Here is a 17,268-nt window from a genome sequence, read left to right as displayed (position 1 = left end):
AATTCTATATGTTTGCACAATCAGGTCACTTAGTGATGACCAATATAGAAATAAATGGCAGAATTCCTTGCCCCCAATGGAGGCTGCCCACTGTGTTTCTTAGACAGTCATCGTTCGGGGCTCTTCCTTTTCCAGACCAGAGGTGTGCCTAGAACAGTAACTATGTTAACAGTACAGAAAATGTATGGCAAGCTTTACTCTTTCATGATATAAAAGCAAGGGGGTGCTGATGATCCCGTATCAGTTCAGGAACAATAACCTCTCCCAAACAAAACAGGGCCTCAGGAGTTTGGGAAACATCAATCGCCAAAAGTATGGATTATCCCTCCCTCTCCCATGTACCATAAGAAAAAATTAGAGGGAGAAAAGAGAAGGCAGAAGGAGGAGGAGAAGAAAAAGAAAGGGTGGGGTAGGGACGTGAGATGAACAACATACAAAATTAGCCCCCCAAGACTTTTTGACTCATCCCTTGTTCCAGGGGTTGTAACTGCTGGTGCTGTGAGCAGTTCTAGCAAAAGCCCTCTTTAGCCTCATCTATGCATGAGAATTTGGATTATCATATCCAGCAATAAAGGGACGGGCAGACATTGCAGCTGTTATAATAAAAGATTAAGGCAATGAAGCCCGGACCTTTCTGCCTGCCATGCTGGACTTGCTCAGTGAACTGTCAAATGCCAAGCAGTATTTTAAAACAAGGCCAAGCCAGGAAGGAAGTCTGGGCTTCGAACAGGAATGAGAGCGGCCTTTCAAAACAAATACCCTTCTTGTTCACATGTGAACCTCTTTGCCAGCGCTTAGCAGCCAACGAGGTTGACTGGATGTAAAACTGACTGATGCTGTTTTTTGAAAAGGCTCCGTAGGAGAGACGCTTCGCCACACAGGAAGGGTGCCACGGAAAATGCTCCAAGGGGAAACTGGATGCATTTCCGTAATGCTGAGCTTTTCGGAAGTATTTTACGATGACCCATTTGTAAGGGCCAAACTGCGTGGGCAATGAAAGGATCTACTTGGTACAGTTCTGTCCTGTCCTTCTTCCTACAAGGAGCTCAGGACAGCATACCTAGCTCTCCTGACCATGCTTTGTTCTCACAACAACCCTATGAGGTAGGTTAGGTGGGGAGAGAGTGTGACTGGCCCCGTGCTGCCCCATGGGCTTCTGGGCAAAGTGGGGGCTTGAACCTAGGTCTAGTCTGACACTTTAACCACCACACCACGCTGGATTAATGTTCAGATCCCCAGATATGTGACTAAAGTGCAGCAGCAGCCATGGGGGAGGGATTGTGCCACTGTGGTAGGAAAGGGGAGGATAAGTCTAGGGGATAACTCCCAGACAGCTTTTAGCCACAAGAGAGAAAAAGGGGCAGGTACCAGGAGTGTCAGAGGCTAGCAATGGCAAACCACTTCTATTAGTCTCTTGCCATGTAAACCACACCAGGGGTCACCATAAGTCAGCTATGACTTGCCGGCACTGTCCACCACAAGTGTAGCGAGGAGTGAGGCCTGTTTCTGATCAGGAAATGGCATAGGGGGAAGAAGTGAGCCCCCTGTTCCCTGCTGCCGCCAGGTAGCTGTGACCAAGGGTCTCTTGTGAAATCCCCCCTGCGAACGTGTTCCCGCAGCCGGATAGGGTGACCTTGCATTGAGAAGATTTGAAGAGTTTGTTTCGGTTTTGCAAAATGGGTGGCAAGATGGTCCCAGAGAAAGACGACAGAGCTAAATGTTGGCGATCCTCACACACAAAACAAACATTCTGTCCTGTAACAAGCAGCACATCTGTCCCTTGGATGCATATCCCAAACAAACAGAAAGTTCACGAGATGCGCTGGTTCTGCAGTTCTGAATCACCAGTTAGGTTAAAGTGGTTTGAATCCAATCCAGACCGAAAAGCAAGAGAATGGTTTTTAAGGAAGGGGGGGAAATGAGAGGCTGGAAAGGGTTCAGACGCCTTTCTCATTCAGTGGACCATACAGCACAACCTAATCCCCTTGTTTTCAACCATGTGGAAGAGGCTATCCTTTTTGACACGGCCAAGAGTTTTGACTACCCACGAGACAATTAAGCACAAAATTGGCTTAGGACTATTGGAAAGCCATTTGCTACCCCAACCATGAGTGCAAGCAGGGGAGATTTCACACTGCTGGAGAGTTTCTCTGCCCTGACAGCCTCGACACAAACACGGCACTTATATTCTTGCAGGGCCACCAGTAGACTGCGTGGATGAGACCGGAGGGCACCGACAGGGTAGCTCGCCAGCTGCTGCAGAGTGGCTTCTGCATCCTCAAGAAGACCCAGGAAAAAATCACCAAAAGATCTGCTTTAAGGCTTCAAACAAAACCAGTTTCGTTTTGTTTTGTTCCACAGGATTTTTCTCTGAGCTTCTTAGCAGATAGCATTATTTTTGGTGCTCTTCCTAGTCTGTGTTCTGATCCTAGGACAGAAGAAAACGTGGTAATATGCTGGGGTGGGAGTAGCTCAGGATATTTTTCTCACTACTCAGAAGTAGCAGTAGTTTTTTTTTTTTTTAAAGTTGGCCTGAGCAGAACCCTTCTCTCTATCCTAACGCCTGGTCGTGGCTTCTGATCTAGAATTTTAATTTTCTGAAAAGAATTACTTATGAATAACCCGATCAGACAGAAATCCAGGGCTTGTCGAGCTGACTTTGACGTGGCATCAATTGGCAGTGGAGGCAGGACAGAGGGAGAGCCTTTCTCAGTATCCAGCAGGGCAGATGCTGTTTTATCCAGTTCCAGATACAGAAGAGTGCACTTAAAAGTACATGCAAGAAAGCTTTTCTGGACTAGTGCCTTTGTGTCAAGGTTTGAGTCAAACAGCCGGATTGCATTAGAAGGAAAACCCCAGAAACCGCAAGCAGGGTCTTTTTTTAATAATATAAGGAGAGAACTATTTCCTTTTGACAATATCACATGGCAGTAGAGCAAGGAAAGCTGGGGGTGGGGGATGTCTCTATTAAGCTTAAAATGAGGATTTTAATGTACCGCTGTGCATCACGTCTAGAGAAAAGTCCACACAGAAAATTTTTATTTGCAGTGGTATTGTTAACAGAGACAAAAAGAGAAAATCCAGCCAGAACCCTAAAGATGCAGGTACTGAAACATGCAAGCAGAGAGGACCAAAGTGTTTAAACTTCCTCTTTTAAGTTCTGGGGCATTAGGAAATCAAAAGCGGCTTTTCTCAGAATGAAAATGCAAGCGACTCTCTTTGCACAGCAAGAAAACAGCTGAGGAGGCTGTGAACTGGGAATCGGCAGGTCTGGGGCACCTTTACAAGGGAAAGGTATTGATACTCTTTCCACCGAGTGCTTCTCAAAAGGATGTTGCGTCTGAAACAGAGGCGGGAATTCCCAAGCTTTCTGCTTTGGTCTGGTTCTGCCTGTGACCAGAGTGGGGTTGAAAAGTTCCCCTCTGAAGGTTCCTTTTACCATATGTGGTGATAAGGCAAAACAATTTTGGTCTTCTGTTCACGCTGAAATATTGAAAATTTTGAAATGTAACTTGCAGAAAAATCCTGAAATGTTTTTGTTAGGACGTAATATAGAAACTATAAATTTGAGGGATAGAACATTATTATGGTATATGATTATAGCGGCAAGATTGCTGTATGCACAATACTGGAAGCAAGACAAGATACCAGAAGCTGATCAGTGGATACAAAAACTTTTGTATATGGTGGAAATGGACAAATTAACTAGAAAGCTAAAAGAACAAAGTTCAAATGATTTTCTGACGGACTGGAGAAAACTGAACGACTATCTGGAAAAGAATTGGGATTTAAAAGACCAATTGGGGTCTATGAATAATTTTTGATGAGTATCATGTAATCTGTTGAATTTAGTATTGATTGTAACTTTACCTTTGAAGATGATGGAATTATAGAATTAGAGGGAACATTGTATGAATTATAGGGTATAAGTGCTGTTGGAGGTCTGACGGAGGGGAGGGGAAGGGAGGGTTGGGAATAAATTTGTACTTAGTAGGAGAAAGAAATAATGAAGTGTATATGTTTTTTCTTATGTTTGTTCTCAACCTATCCAATAAAATGTTTCTTTAAAAAAAAAAGTTGCCCTCTGAGATAAACTATATTGCCTTACATATTATCTGTTGCTTTAAATATGTACTCCTATGTACCACCTGCGCTCCATGTTGTCTAATGTCAGTCCCTGTGATATTGTTTATGGAAATGTCCTTGATACTGTATTGAATGTACTGGATATGGATTGTACTAATCCCATACTGTGTAATCCGCCTTGAGTCTCAGTGAGAAAGGTGGATGGGCTGTGGCTCGGGGCAAAGCCCCTGCTTGGCAGGCAAAAGGTCCCAGGTCCAATCATGGCATCTCTAGCTAAAAGGATCAGGAAGCAGGTGATGTGAAAGAACTCCACCTGAGACCTTGAAGAGCCACTGTCAGTTTAAGTACATGATATTGACCTTAATAGAACAATGGTCTGATTCAGTATAAGATAGCCTCATGCAGGGCTTTTTTTCAGCAGGAATGCGGTGAAATGAAGTTCTGGCACCTCTTGAAAATGGTCACATGGCTGGTGGCCCCGCCCCCTGATCTCCAGACAGAGGGGAGTTGAGATTGCCCTCCGCGCCGCTGAGTGGCGCGGAGGGCAATCTAAACTCCCCTCTGTCTGGAGATCAGGGGGCGGGGCCACCAGCCATGTGACCATTTTCTCTGAGGGCCACCCACTGAGTTCCACCACCTCTTTCCCCAGAAAAAAAGCCCTGGCCTCATGTATACTTGCAATCCAGTGGCTACAACTGTCCCTTGCTGGTTTGTTTCTTACATGATACCAACAGACCTTCACCAGCATCAGAAATCTAATCTGGCCACCCATCCTTTAGCTTTCTTTGATTCCAACAGGTATTGCCCATATACTTTCAACTATCCGCAATCCTAAGGACTAGAAACTTGGTGGTGGGAGAAGTTGGGTGAGAACCCAAACTCTGATAGTGGGGTAGATCTAACCAGCTTTACCACAGATGAAAAAAGGAAGAAAAGTCCCCTTTGGCCCCCTGAAAAAGGCTATGCTATAGATCATGAGACCTGTATGGACAAAAGCCACGTGAAACAAAGGCTGGAGTAAAGTGGGAGAAGTGAGCAAGATTCAGAGGGGACAGTTGCATGGATCTACCCCATACTCAAAACTCTGAATCTAGTGCTTACCCCATGTCCTGGTAGAACTGCAGCATTCACAAATCCCACCATTAAAAAACAAACAAACAAGAGACCACAGATTAGATTTAGCCCCTGAAAACTTCCCGGCAGGCAATTCTAATTCAGATTTTTAAAAAATCATTTAACAAAGAACACCGCATGGCAATAGACAACTTGATTGATGCCGTAGGAAAAAAGAGACCTTTCCTGAAATGCATCCGTATCCTTTTTCTCTACAATCCACCCCATCCCTGCACATCATCCAGTTTCTTGGTAATGTCCCTCTTGCACTGGCTTGGCAAGGGCCTTTCCAAGGCTGCTCGTGGCCCAGGAACAACCGGTCTGCAAACGGTCGAGTCTGGCTTGCTCCCTCCGCCCGGCGTGCAGCAGCCTCTGCTCAGTCCTGCTTCTCCCCTTTGTGCTTCCAAGGATAGATCAGCTCACCCACAAACAGCTTCTTGCACAGGGAGCCCCAGGAGTCCTTGGGGTAGCAGCTGTAGGTCGGGAGCCGGTATGCCTGCATCACACCACCGTAACTCAGAGGATTGATCTGGGGGGGTGATAAATAAGCCAGAGGTGCAGCCGCCGCCAATAACCTAAACACAGCTGAGTCACGCACAGTGGAGGAGGGGAGGCCATAGCAGGGTGAGGAGGACAGCAGCTGCTAGCCACCTAGAGCAATTATTCACCCCCCACCCCACCACCACCCCAGGAATTTTTTAAAAAAGAATTCAGAACATGATGGCTTCCATTTGAAGGAGAAGATCTTGGGGTTTTTTTCCAAATAGGAACATTTCTAGTGATTAGAAAAAGAAAAATCAGCGATGGTCAGTGGCAACGCCACCCGTGCCCCTCTTTAAAGGGCAGTGCACGGAACTTCCCTGGCCGGATCCTATAAGTTCTGCTGGCAAGATCTCCGCCACGCTCAAAATCATCATCGACGCCCTCTTGCTTAAGTGATTCTGCAGGGGAAGGGAGGGGTTGTCTACTATGATGGTGAGCACAGAAGGGCGTTTAAAAGGGGACAGTGTGTTTATTTAAGCAAAGTTTTGTAGTTAGCAGGTGAAAGCGTCCAAACTGAATATTCAGCTGTGTTTCAGCACTGAAACAATTCATTGATTTTAACTAAATGTGGATACATGGGCTCAGAGAGGGGATTTAAAATGTTCTTGCTGGTTGCCCATTTTCATTTGTTTCTCTGAAGCCGACTTGGAAATGTGACTTGCCCCTATGGACCGAGGAAGGTCCCAAGGGGCTACAGACCCGGATGAATATTCTTCCCTGCCTAAAGATTTACTGCTCTCGGGACCTCCCCAAGCACAGCACTCAGCGCTTACAAAGAAAACCCGATGTTTGTTTACACTCTTAGAGAATAAGAATACAGATGGTTCTCCTCTGACATGGGAAGGGGAAAAAAGATAATAAATAGGGCTAAGATTGGGTCCTCTGAAGTGGCTGTAAGAAGTGTGATGTGTGAATCAGGGACATAAAGTAATTGGAAATGGCCGGAGGATGCGAGCACTTAGCTATCTGGCATTCTTACAGAATACTCCACTAAGTATCAGACTGCCGGTCTGATATCACAGGGGGAGAAGCGCCTCGGGCCCTGATCCAGCAAACCACTTAAATCAAGCTTAGCTCAGCAAACTGGAGGGGCTAAATACTCTTAGAACTGGATCTGAGCCGAAACAGCAATGCCAATTATCTTTTACTGGGGCCAAAACATGGTTGAGGTAGCAAATTGGGACTGTTTCACAGAAAACTGAAGAAGAGTTCTGTGCAACTCAATGGATTGCCAGTTCAAAGCCTGCTGTTAGTCCAATAAATGACACTACCTTTTGGTTCCTATTTGTCTTTTCTTTAATACCAGACTGGCAACTGCTCTTAGAATGGCAGTCATGAGGTGCACACATGCATGCCTAAGTTCTCGCTTCTAAATCTCTGCACCTGGATTTGCAAGCAGATTCCCTGTATCTATTTTTATATTCCACTGTTGGTGAGATTCCTGATGAGCTGAGACTCCTGGCAAGATATTAAGGAAATACGAAAAAGGTTCTGGTGCAAACTTCGATGGCATTTTAGTGCACCCAGAATTGGCTGCAACCCAAGGACTCTTTGATTTAGGGAATTCTCTTGCAAAGCACATGCTTTGCATACACATGTACCCAAATTCAATCCCTGGAGTCTCCAGTGACAAGGATATGTAGTTTAGTGGGAAGACCTTTCTCCAGCCAGGACCCAAGAGAGCTTCTGCCAAAGTAGATGATCAGGAGCTAGTCAGATCAGTGCAAGAAAAGATTTTAAAACAATATGTTCATTTTAAAAGGCATTTTGTTAAGCAGAGCTTCTGCCTGAAATATTCAAGAGTTATTATTATAGCTATCCACGATCTCACTTTCTGACATTCAGTGGCTGACTCTGCCTCTTTTGTGGTTGCACTCCTGTGCTGTTTCAGAATTCCAAAACTGCCTGCAGGATTGGCATGGGTAGGGGCCCCTGGAGTGGGCAACACTGGACTACATGAGCCACTAGTCAGACTAAGACAGCCTTTGTATGTTCCTCTGGTGTTTCCATCATGCACAATTTTTGTGAATAAGTTACTGCAGGTCACGCATGTTCATTATTTGTTAACAAGTGGCGGCAGACTGTGGATCTGAGAACCTTCAAATGTCGTATGCTGCCAACTTGGGGACTCAAGCATGCAGTCTCTCCAGAGGTCCCTGGCAAACACAGTCTGGTAGAAAAAAGGGGGATCAGAACCAAGCAGCAGCCTTCCCTAGACTCTATTATGACACATAATATGATTTACCTGCATTAAAAGTCGGAGAGGTTTCCCGGCTTCCTGCTCAAGGACTCTGAACTTCACACCAGCTAAAAAGACAGAAGAAAGGCACGTGAGGGGCGGGGCTCAGAGTCCCCACTGGACAACAGTTTCAGGGAGCCAAGAGGGAATTCTCTGAGAGACGCAACAAAGCCAGGCTTGGAAAACAAGGCGAGGAGCTGAAACAAAAGGCAACGACTCTGAACTTGGGCACTCAAATCCCCACTGAAAAACGGATGGCATGGTCAATGTCCCGTCCAAACGACATTGCCATGACGAGAGACTGCAAGGTCTAACGGTGTTGAAATTGCTCTAGTGCCAACATTGTTTATATAGTTGACTTCTTTAGTTCATTTATACTCCACTTTTCTCTCCATTGGGAGAAAACATCTTTCATCATCCTCTTCTCCCCCATCTTATCCTCAGAACAACCCTGTGAGGTGGGTTAGGCTCAGAGGGTGCGACTGGCCTAAGGTCAGCCAGCAAGTTTGCCAGACAGAGTGAGGACTTGAACCTGGGTCTCTTTTAGTCTGACGCTCTAACCACTACGCCATGCTGGATCTCATTTAATAATTTAAATCATTGTGATAGTATAATAATTATAATGACGAGCTATTTAATTGTGGTTTTTAACTATCCGTTTATGGGTTTTTTATGACTGAGTTCTGGGATTTTAACTGCTGTACGTCATTCTGAAGTCCTCAAAAGTGACTAACAAATGTAGTAAATGCAGCTATCAAATAAAGGAAGCATCTGGTTTTAGCCCTACAGTCTAACAACCTCTCTGCCTTCCTCACCTGCAACCAGCTTTTCCTCATTAAAGAGCATGAACCTCAGAAGCTGGTGCAGCATAGTGAGAGAAAGAAAACGCTGCCGTGATAATGTATCTGAAATGCTTTGAACACGGAAAACACGCAAGTATTATTATTGTTGCAGTGGTGGTTGGTATTAAAAGCATCCAGAACTCCTTCGGCCTGAAACAAGCTCTCCAGCAGAAACCTCAAGGGATGCCAATGAGTAAGCGGTGCCAACTTCAAAAGACCAATTCTCATCTGCACCAGCCGAGGAACGGGCCCTGAAAGGGAACTTGTTCTTGAAAGATTTCCAGATGAACTAAACCGGAAAAGAACAGGGCAAGCAAATCATCTTGGAGCTTTTAAATTATTTTTAAAGAGGTGCAGATTGATGAGAGTGCTCTATCAGTACCATATGGCACTGGGACAATGTACCAGAAATTATTTAAAAGCTCCAAGGTAGAATGAAGCCCTTGTATTTAATGCCGAGACTGCCTGCAATATTATGACTCGGATACATTGGACTGCCCTGATTTCATCCATGCAGCTTTTTAGAATAACTGCATATTAGGATTCATTGCTTTAATACAGAAAAAAAATCAACAGGAGAGATTTTAGAAAAAAAGACTCCACCAACTTTAGGTTAACTGCTACTCTTTGCTCAGGACTGAGAAAAAATACATCGCTAGAAGAAGATGCGGGAGATGGAAGCGTTATCTGCAATCAGAAAATAACCCAAGCAATTTATTTTTAAAATGGCACTTTGTTCACAAATGTGTGATTATTTCTTTGACGGCGCCACACTTATGTTTTTTGTCTGGTTCATGGGGCTGTTGCTACCCTGATGAGCTTTGCACCTGCTGCTCAGAGCATGCAGCACCTTGCAATATGCGGAGTTTTCTGGCCTCAAGCTTTTGGGTCTCCTCATGAGCCGGGACTTACCCTGCAGGTGTTTGTGGAACAGATCGGGAGCACAGGAGCAGGCAGAGCCTGGAGCTGGAGCTGGCACTCAAGGCTGTGGCCTTGCAAACTGGTTGATCCAGCAAAGATTGTCTTCCCAAGCCTTGGTTTAAGTATGCTGGGAGGGAGTTGGCCCCAGCTGCACTGCTGGCAGGTGCTGGAGTTCTGCGCACTGGCCAGGATCCTGCACTGTTCTAGCACTACCACGGGGCTACGTGCAGCTAGTCTGGCACTTCGCCTCCTCTGTGCCCCCTCAGCCCAGGCCTTCTGCCACCGGCATTCCTGCAGACTGGGAGAGAGTCCTGGGGGACTACAGATCCAGGTGCAAGTCCTGCCTGGCAGAGGCCTGCTAACGATCTCGGGAGCTGATGGTGAGGTGTCTTTCACAGGCACCGGCGCTGATAAGACATTGGCAGGCACCAATCCAGTGCTGGGCCTTCCCTGGCCTCTCTGGTCCATTGATCTCAGCTCCTCGGGCTCCTTCTCTGTGGCTTCTGAGCCAGAGTCACTGAGGGAGTCAGAGGAGGCCATGACACCAAACTAGTGGAAGCGTAACCGTCTTTTCTGCAGAGCACACTGGTGAAGAGGAAGTGTGTTTCAGAGGTGCTAATTCTGTTTCAGAAAGCGAGGAGTGACTGAATTCTGGCTTGAAAATCCATGACTTTTTTCACCTCTGAACAAAAGTCTACAATTCCCCCACCCTGGGCAACACGTCGCCCTCGAGCTCACGCCACATCTACAAAGGGAAACTTACATGCAAGTCTGTAGGACCGGCAGAGACGAAGCAGGACCGAGTAAAAGGGCAGTGAGTTGATGAGGTCCACCAGCAGATGGATTACACCTTGCACAAGCACCACCAGCAGACGCAGCTAGGAGGAAGCGGACTGTGGATTAGGCCCACAAGCAGTGCCAGTTAGCAGGCTTCTTTTGAGAACCGAAGAGGGTGCAAACTAACCTTCCTTGATCACCTGTGAACTTTGGAGGGCATGCTGTGGCTTTCATCTGTCTCCTCAACCCTTGGTGGGGCAGGCAGAGAGTCCTCCCACCCACCGCCAGCCTTGAACTCTACCAGTGCGGCAAAGTGGGTTAGTGTGCCAGGCTAGGACCTGAGAGATCCAGGTTCAAAATCTTAACTCTGCCTTGAATCGCACTGGGTGATGGCCACTGCCTCTCAGGCACCCTAACTCACAGGGCTGTTGTGAGGATAAAACTGGAGGAGAGAGCACCACGTGTGCTGCCCTGAGCTCAATGAAGGACAGGTGGGCTAAAAATGCCCTGCATCAAGGAACAAACAGGTAAGATTATCCAGCCAAGTCCTGCCAGCACTTTGCAAGTCAGGGACAGACTAGAGAACTTGTTTGCACTTTTGGTATAGAGAATTAATAGGGTATATTTGTTTTTCTGACTGGATTCTGTTTTGTTTTGAAAATCTTGCCTGATTTAAGCACCAGGGCTGGGGAGAAATCAGGGTTGAGTCAGGACATTTTGCTGCCCCAAGCAAGGTACTCCCACTGCTTCTTCTCCCCCCTCTGCCAGCCAGATCTGAGCTTAGCAGCTCACCTTGAACTCAACTGGCAGCGGCGCAGGTCCCCGAGACAATGCCTGTTGCCTCCTGGGCCACCAATGACTGGGAGCAAGCCAAGCCCTCCTCTCATCACGGTGCCCAAGGCAGCTGCTCGGGGGGACTGAGTGAAGAAGCAGCCCTCAAAGAGGGAGAAATGGTAACGGTAACGACACACGAGAAGGGAACGGTCATGGAACTGCATATGAAACTGTCATTAGAGCACAGACTGGCTGCTTGAAGGGATTTTGCATATGCTACTGCCGCTGTCATCGATTTCGATTTTTCAGAGGCGCCATTTTCATTGGGTGCACTTTTGAATCACCTGGAAAAATTCTCCCACTCGCTACAAACCAGATTCATTCAGTTCAGACTGCGGACTTGTCCTCTTCCTTTCGCACTTCTGAACCTGGCCTTGAGACAGGCCCTACAGAAACGCATTTGCAAACTATAATCCCACCACCACCCGCAAAAAAGCAAACTTACCAAAGTGAAAACTAAGTAGTACAAGGCTGTCGTGGGCAGAAGAAACAGCAGGATGGTAAATAACAGAGTGCCAATAAACAGCTGGGGGAAGAAAAGAATTGCGATCCAAATTCAACCGAGATTCACAAATAGGGAAATGCTGCTTAGCATTTTTACATGGGCCTGTATCCTGTAACTCCCCTGAGCATAGTTTAAAGCATTCCTCCAGTTTAAGTAGCTCTTCCTTCAGTGGAAGAACCACTTGGGCTGGAGAGAGGCTCCTTAACTCAGAAATCCCTTCAACACCCCCCTCCCCACACACACACACACACCCTTGATCTTGAAGACTGGTAGAGAGAATGCCAGCCGAGAAAGCGACAACCACCATGGGAATTTGTGGCAAAGAGAGCATCTGAACCAGGATCTTTCCAGGGGACCTCTTGAGCCATGAAGCTACGTTTGCACATGAGGAGACCATTGAGAATGGTTAGCCGCAGGGGCTTGTCAGAACCTGGAGATTCATTAAAAGGACAGTTGTGCAGGGCGACCAGCCAGGCGGCTAACAGAATGACCTGTGATCCGGAAGGTCCCAAGTTCAAAACGTGCTTTGGCCACAAAATCACTAGGTGGACAGGAGGCAAATCACTCTTCTCTTGGCCTCAGTCCTCTGCCTGCAATGTGGGAATGACAACACCGCTCTCCCGCACAGGGCTACTATCAGGGGGCGGGGCCACCAGCCATGTGACCATTTTCTCCAAGGGCAACCCACTGAGTTCCACCACCTCTTTTCCCAGAAAAAAAGTCCTGCTCAGGTCACAGTTTGACCAGTGGGTAAAACCATAATGCAACACAACCAACTTTCCACTTGAGATTTCATTCTCTGAAACGGAGCGGGGAGGGCTCAAAAATATGGACACACGGTCCTAATTTCTGCAGGAGGAGTGTGTGCTAGTAGGGCAGTGTCAACCAAACACCAAGGAACTTCAGGAAAAACCACCTGGGCTGGCTTGGAGCTCCGAAATATCTGACCATCTTCAGACAAGATGTGCCACATGGGGGAGTTACCCCATGAAGATCAGAGAGAGAGGGAGGGAGGGAGGGAGGGAGCAGTGAAGGCTGGAGAGGCCCTCTTGGCTGTCCACTCTTCCTGCAATGTGCCTCCGGGCAGGAAAAGGGATCAAACGGGCAGGGGGAGGAATAAGGAAGCTTCTCAAAGTAGGAGCTCGCTCTTGTCCCCCCCAACACCTTGCGACAGAACAAAAGCCCCGTCCCTCGATCCTGGTTATGCTGCTGCCTTGACATTTAAAAGACTTTACAAAAGTAATAATAATGGGGGGGAAACACTTTTTTTGCATCCTGATGAGAATGTGTAGGCTGAGCTCCATCCCTTGCCAGAGAAAATATGCCCTTTTAATAGAACCACCAAGCAGCAGGTAACTATGGCAACCCCGTTGGGGTACAGCTGTAATTATTTGGTGTCTTTTAGTCAAATTGCCTTCTCCTCCTCCTGTTTTCCTCCCCCCCCCCCAGCTCCCATTATCACTACTGTACTCTGACTTGTGCGGCACCAAACACCTGCCAGAGGGGTCTCTCAGGATTAGACCTCCTTCTGCTATAATTGCCTGGAAAAAAGAACGGATAAAAAATGGGCTGGCAGAGAACAGCAAACATGTGCAGTGTTCAAGACTGAAAAAGTGGGGCTGCATCTGGCCACATTATTGGCTTTGAGCTGCACCAGCAGGAATGGCATTTGGTACGTGTGGCACTTCCCGCTGAGTGCATATCAGACATGAATACGCAGGAGTCCAAGGCAGCTATTTCGGTAGGTATACCTGCAGATTTGCTGTTGGTGCTCTGCAATTTGGTGTTGGAAATATCTGCCTTTTAAGTCCATTGAGGTACGCACCCATGTGCATGGTAGGCTGCGGAAACACGTGAAATTTACCCCTTTTCCTCTCTACCTACTCCCCCCAAAGATTCTACCTGGTCTAAATCATAGGAACAGGAATCTACTCGCTGTCTCAAGACATTCCACTTCTTCCCACGGAACAAGCGCCACAGAGAAGACAAGCCGTAGATCTTCAAGCAGTAGAGCCTGGACCCAGAGAGAGAAAAAGCAGAGTCATGAAAAAGAGAAAGTGCATAAATCCAAGTCCCTCCTGGCCCCTAGGGGGTGCTATTCAACTAGCTGATCAACAACCAGATCCACTGAAATGGTCGTTTTCTACATGTTGCTACTCTGTATGGGGAGCAGTCCAGATACTATGCAAATACAAGCCCCCCCCCCGCCCCTTCCCAGAGGTTGTATGTGCATTCGCCTTGCTAGCATCATGTTTAAATTGAGCCTTCGGGCGGGGGGGGGGCAGAGTTTTCTCAAGAGGTATAAATAAGGCATCATAGCAGGGCTCAAAGACATAGTTTAGCAAACAGGCCTCTTCTGCTGTTCAGCTGCCAAACAAGATGACATGCCAGAAGTGCATTTTCTTATTGTTAAATAGCAGCAGAAAATGAGGGCCACAGGACTCAGCGAGGGCAGGGGGGAGGTCACCATTTCCCTCTGCACCTTTTTGCCAACTCAGATGCTGTCCTCTGCCTTGCTGTTTATTTATTTGCAATATTTATATGCTGCCATTCTATTTTTAACTTCAGTCTGTATGGCTGCACAGGCAAAGACTGTATTTACTGAAAAGGAAGACGACCCTGAATGTAAGACAACACCCACCCACCCCTATTACATAAACATTTTAAAGCATTGGACATAACTGTAACTTGTATGTGAATGTAAGATGACCCCCCCCCCTTCCATTTTTTTATGGCGTAACTGGAAACAAAACCGAGCCCTGCACTGGTGTAAATATTGTAGCAACTCCTGAGGGATATCTGAGGTTTGGAGAGGGTTAATCAACTCCCCCCCCCCCAACACACACACGCACATTCTACAGCCACAACCCAAACAGACAATTATATTTTCAAAAAGTCAGACTGGCTACCCAATGATAAATCATCCAGTCTCTTGACTAGTTCAGTTCTTGCAGTAATGTTTTTCGTACCACCTTCTTCAATGGGGCAGTCGGTAACAGCAGCCGTCTTTGAAAGACAGATTAAGGTGGTGGCTTTGCAAGTAGAGATTCTCGGCAAGGGGAGCCCCACGTATCTTTCAGCATGCGTGCAGCCTAAAGAGCGCATAGAGACTATACCAGCTCTCATCTGCAACTCACGTGGGCCTGAACTGGGCTTTCCCTCACTGTGCTCTCTGGGAACATGCTTGGGAATCCTCTGCAGCTCCCCTAAGAGTTTGGGGACAAATGTGCAGGGATTCTTTGGCAGGCAATGTGGAAAAGCTTCCCCAAAGGCTGAAGTCAGAACATCGCAGTTCACACCTACCCCACGCAGCAACAACTCCAGCATTTTTAGACCAAGTAATGCTCTTGCAAAAATTTTCACAGCTTGTGTCCATTTTAACTTGTCTCCTCCCAAAAAAATCCCTTTAAAAGGAAAGAATGAGGGAAGGGAGGCGCAGGTTGTCTGGATCCACCAGCTGAAGACCAGTGCTCAACAAAATCAGCCACACCTTTGGAGCCCAAAGGCTGGATTACCAGCAAGTCAGGACACCCTGCTGGGAGGGTTTGAGTCCGATGGCACCTTAAAGACGGACAAGTTTTTCAGGGTATAGACTCCTGAGAGTCAAAATTCCCTTCTTCAGACAGCTTTGACTCTCAGAACCTTATACTCTGAAAATCTTGTCGGTCTTTAAGGTGCCACTGGACTCAAATCCTGCTGTTCTACACAGACCAACACAGCTACCTATCGGAAACTACCTGCTGGGAGGGTTTCTTGAGCAAAGCCTCTCCCAGGCTGGCCCTCTTGGGCATCCAATGCTCTGTCCCTCTGACTCTCCAACCTCTGACATCCCAGGCACCCTTTACAGGACAAATGTCACCTCTATATACTTGGGGAAAATATCTTGATCAGCCTTTGGTTTGTTTCCCTGTGATGTCCCCCGCCCCCAACTGTCCTACTTTCTTTTTATGCAAAAAATGTAACAAAGACCATTTTGTGTGCAAAATCATCTCTGATCGACTCAAGGATGTGCTGACTGCCTACACATATGCACACACTCACACATCCCTTTATTCTATTCATTATACTAGACGGTGTAGCATTTTCTCATGGGTCACACAAGAACCACACAAACTTTCTGAAGAGTGACTTCAGAAGTGCTTTCAGAGTTGGCTATTTTCTGTATTTGATTTTTCAGCAGTGTGCTAACTTTACGCATGCAACTGGAAGGGCCAAAGACACCAGAGATGGTTTTGGAAGCGTGGTACAAATACTGCCATCTCCTTTGCCTGAAAGCAGCTCTCAGTGTCTGCTGCTGGAGATCCTCAGAGATGCCGAGGTCTGAGCTTTGGATCTTCTGAATGCAAAGCGGGCACTCACCCATTCAGACACGGGAGAGTGCTGAATGAGCCAAGCAGCTACCAAATAATGACCACCCACCTGGCTCCGTAGACGTAAAAGCAATATATGTGGAAGGTCAAGAGGGCAATGATGTCAGAGAGGATGGAAAGGGCCACAGTCAGGCCGAGGCAGGCGGACAAGCCAACGTACCACAGGATCATCTCAATGAATGGAGACATCAGGTGGATATAGCCTGGGGGGGAAAGGAAGAACGATGTATTGTACTAAAAAGAGCATCTCCTCCTCTGTTCATTGGGGTTTTGCTAAAACATACACAGCAGGAACCCTTTCAGGCAACCCCAAGCAACCAAATCTCTGCCCCCTGCGAAAGCACAAAACCCGCCATCCTCACAGGCCCACAGCACCGCTCAAGTGCGGCGATTACTCCATGCATTTGGCACACACTCATCCAAAGTGATGGGTACAAGGAACTGCAGACAGCGCCTGCGTGTCAATACTGGGGAGGGAGATGGTGGGGCATTCAGCTAAATGCATTCAGATAAAGTGCTGATTGGGGAGGAAAAGGGGCATTCTGGGATTAGCACTCCACGCTCTGTTTGTGACCACCACAGGATTTCAAGGAGAGGGCGGAAATCTGCAGAAAAAGCTCCTAAGTGCTTTAAGACCTGCAGTAACAACCCTGAGTGCAGGACCCTGCAGCTCAAACACAAGGACGTTTCATGCAGGGGGGGGGAATAAGTAAGAGGCTCCGCAAACTGCCTTTTAGAGGTAAGGCCGTAATTGTGGCACTCAAAATTAAGTCTACTTTCCACGCTCCACGTGAAATGGCACACGGTAGCCAGAGCCAATCCAGCTTTGGATGAGGTGGTCACAATGAAGCATGGAACGCTGCCATGTCTTGCATTTCAAAAAGACGTTTGGCCATGAGTGAAATTCTGGGGAAAGCCTTTTTCCTATTCTGGACTCAAGCTTGGTAGGGCCCTCCTGGGGCTGGAGCAGTGGTGGGCAAATGGCAGCCGAGGACTGCAGACATCTGGCTCATGGGATCTTTTCACGCAGTCCCTGAC

General features: G+C 47.2%; 1 protein-coding gene across 5 annotated transcripts in view; it reads right to left on the bottom strand.

The window, feature by feature from the left end:
• Nucleotides 1–4,690: 4,690 nt before the first annotated feature.
• PIGQ (phosphatidylinositol glycan anchor biosynthesis class Q) overlaps nt 4,691–17,268 on the bottom strand; it is a 42,194-nt gene continuing 29,616 nt past the window's right edge. For all 5 annotated transcript variants that reach the window (XM_054993347.1, XM_054993349.1, XM_054993351.1 and 2 more), the window contains 6 exons: nt 16,280–16,433; nt 13,763–13,874; nt 11,801–11,881; nt 10,508–10,622; nt 7,988–8,049; nt 4,691–5,728 (listed from right to left, as the gene is read on the bottom strand). In XM_054993347.1, coding sequence (XP_054849322.1) covers nt 5,576–5,728; nt 7,988–8,049; nt 10,508–10,622; nt 11,801–11,881; nt 13,763–13,874; nt 16,280–16,433 — 677 coding nt within the window. In that variant the 3' untranslated portion in view covers nt 4,691–5,575. The remainder of the gene's footprint in view (nt 5,729–7,987; nt 8,050–10,507; nt 10,623–11,800; nt 11,882–13,762; nt 13,875–16,279; nt 16,434–17,268) is intronic.

This window comes from Eublepharis macularius, chromosome 12 (genome assembly GCF_028583425.1).
Source record: "Eublepharis macularius isolate TG4126 chromosome 12, MPM_Emac_v1.0, whole genome shotgun sequence".
NCBI lineage: Eukaryota > Metazoa > Chordata > Lepidosauria > Squamata > Eublepharidae > Eublepharis > Eublepharis macularius.
This window is presented reverse-complemented; position numbering and strand designations above follow the sequence as displayed.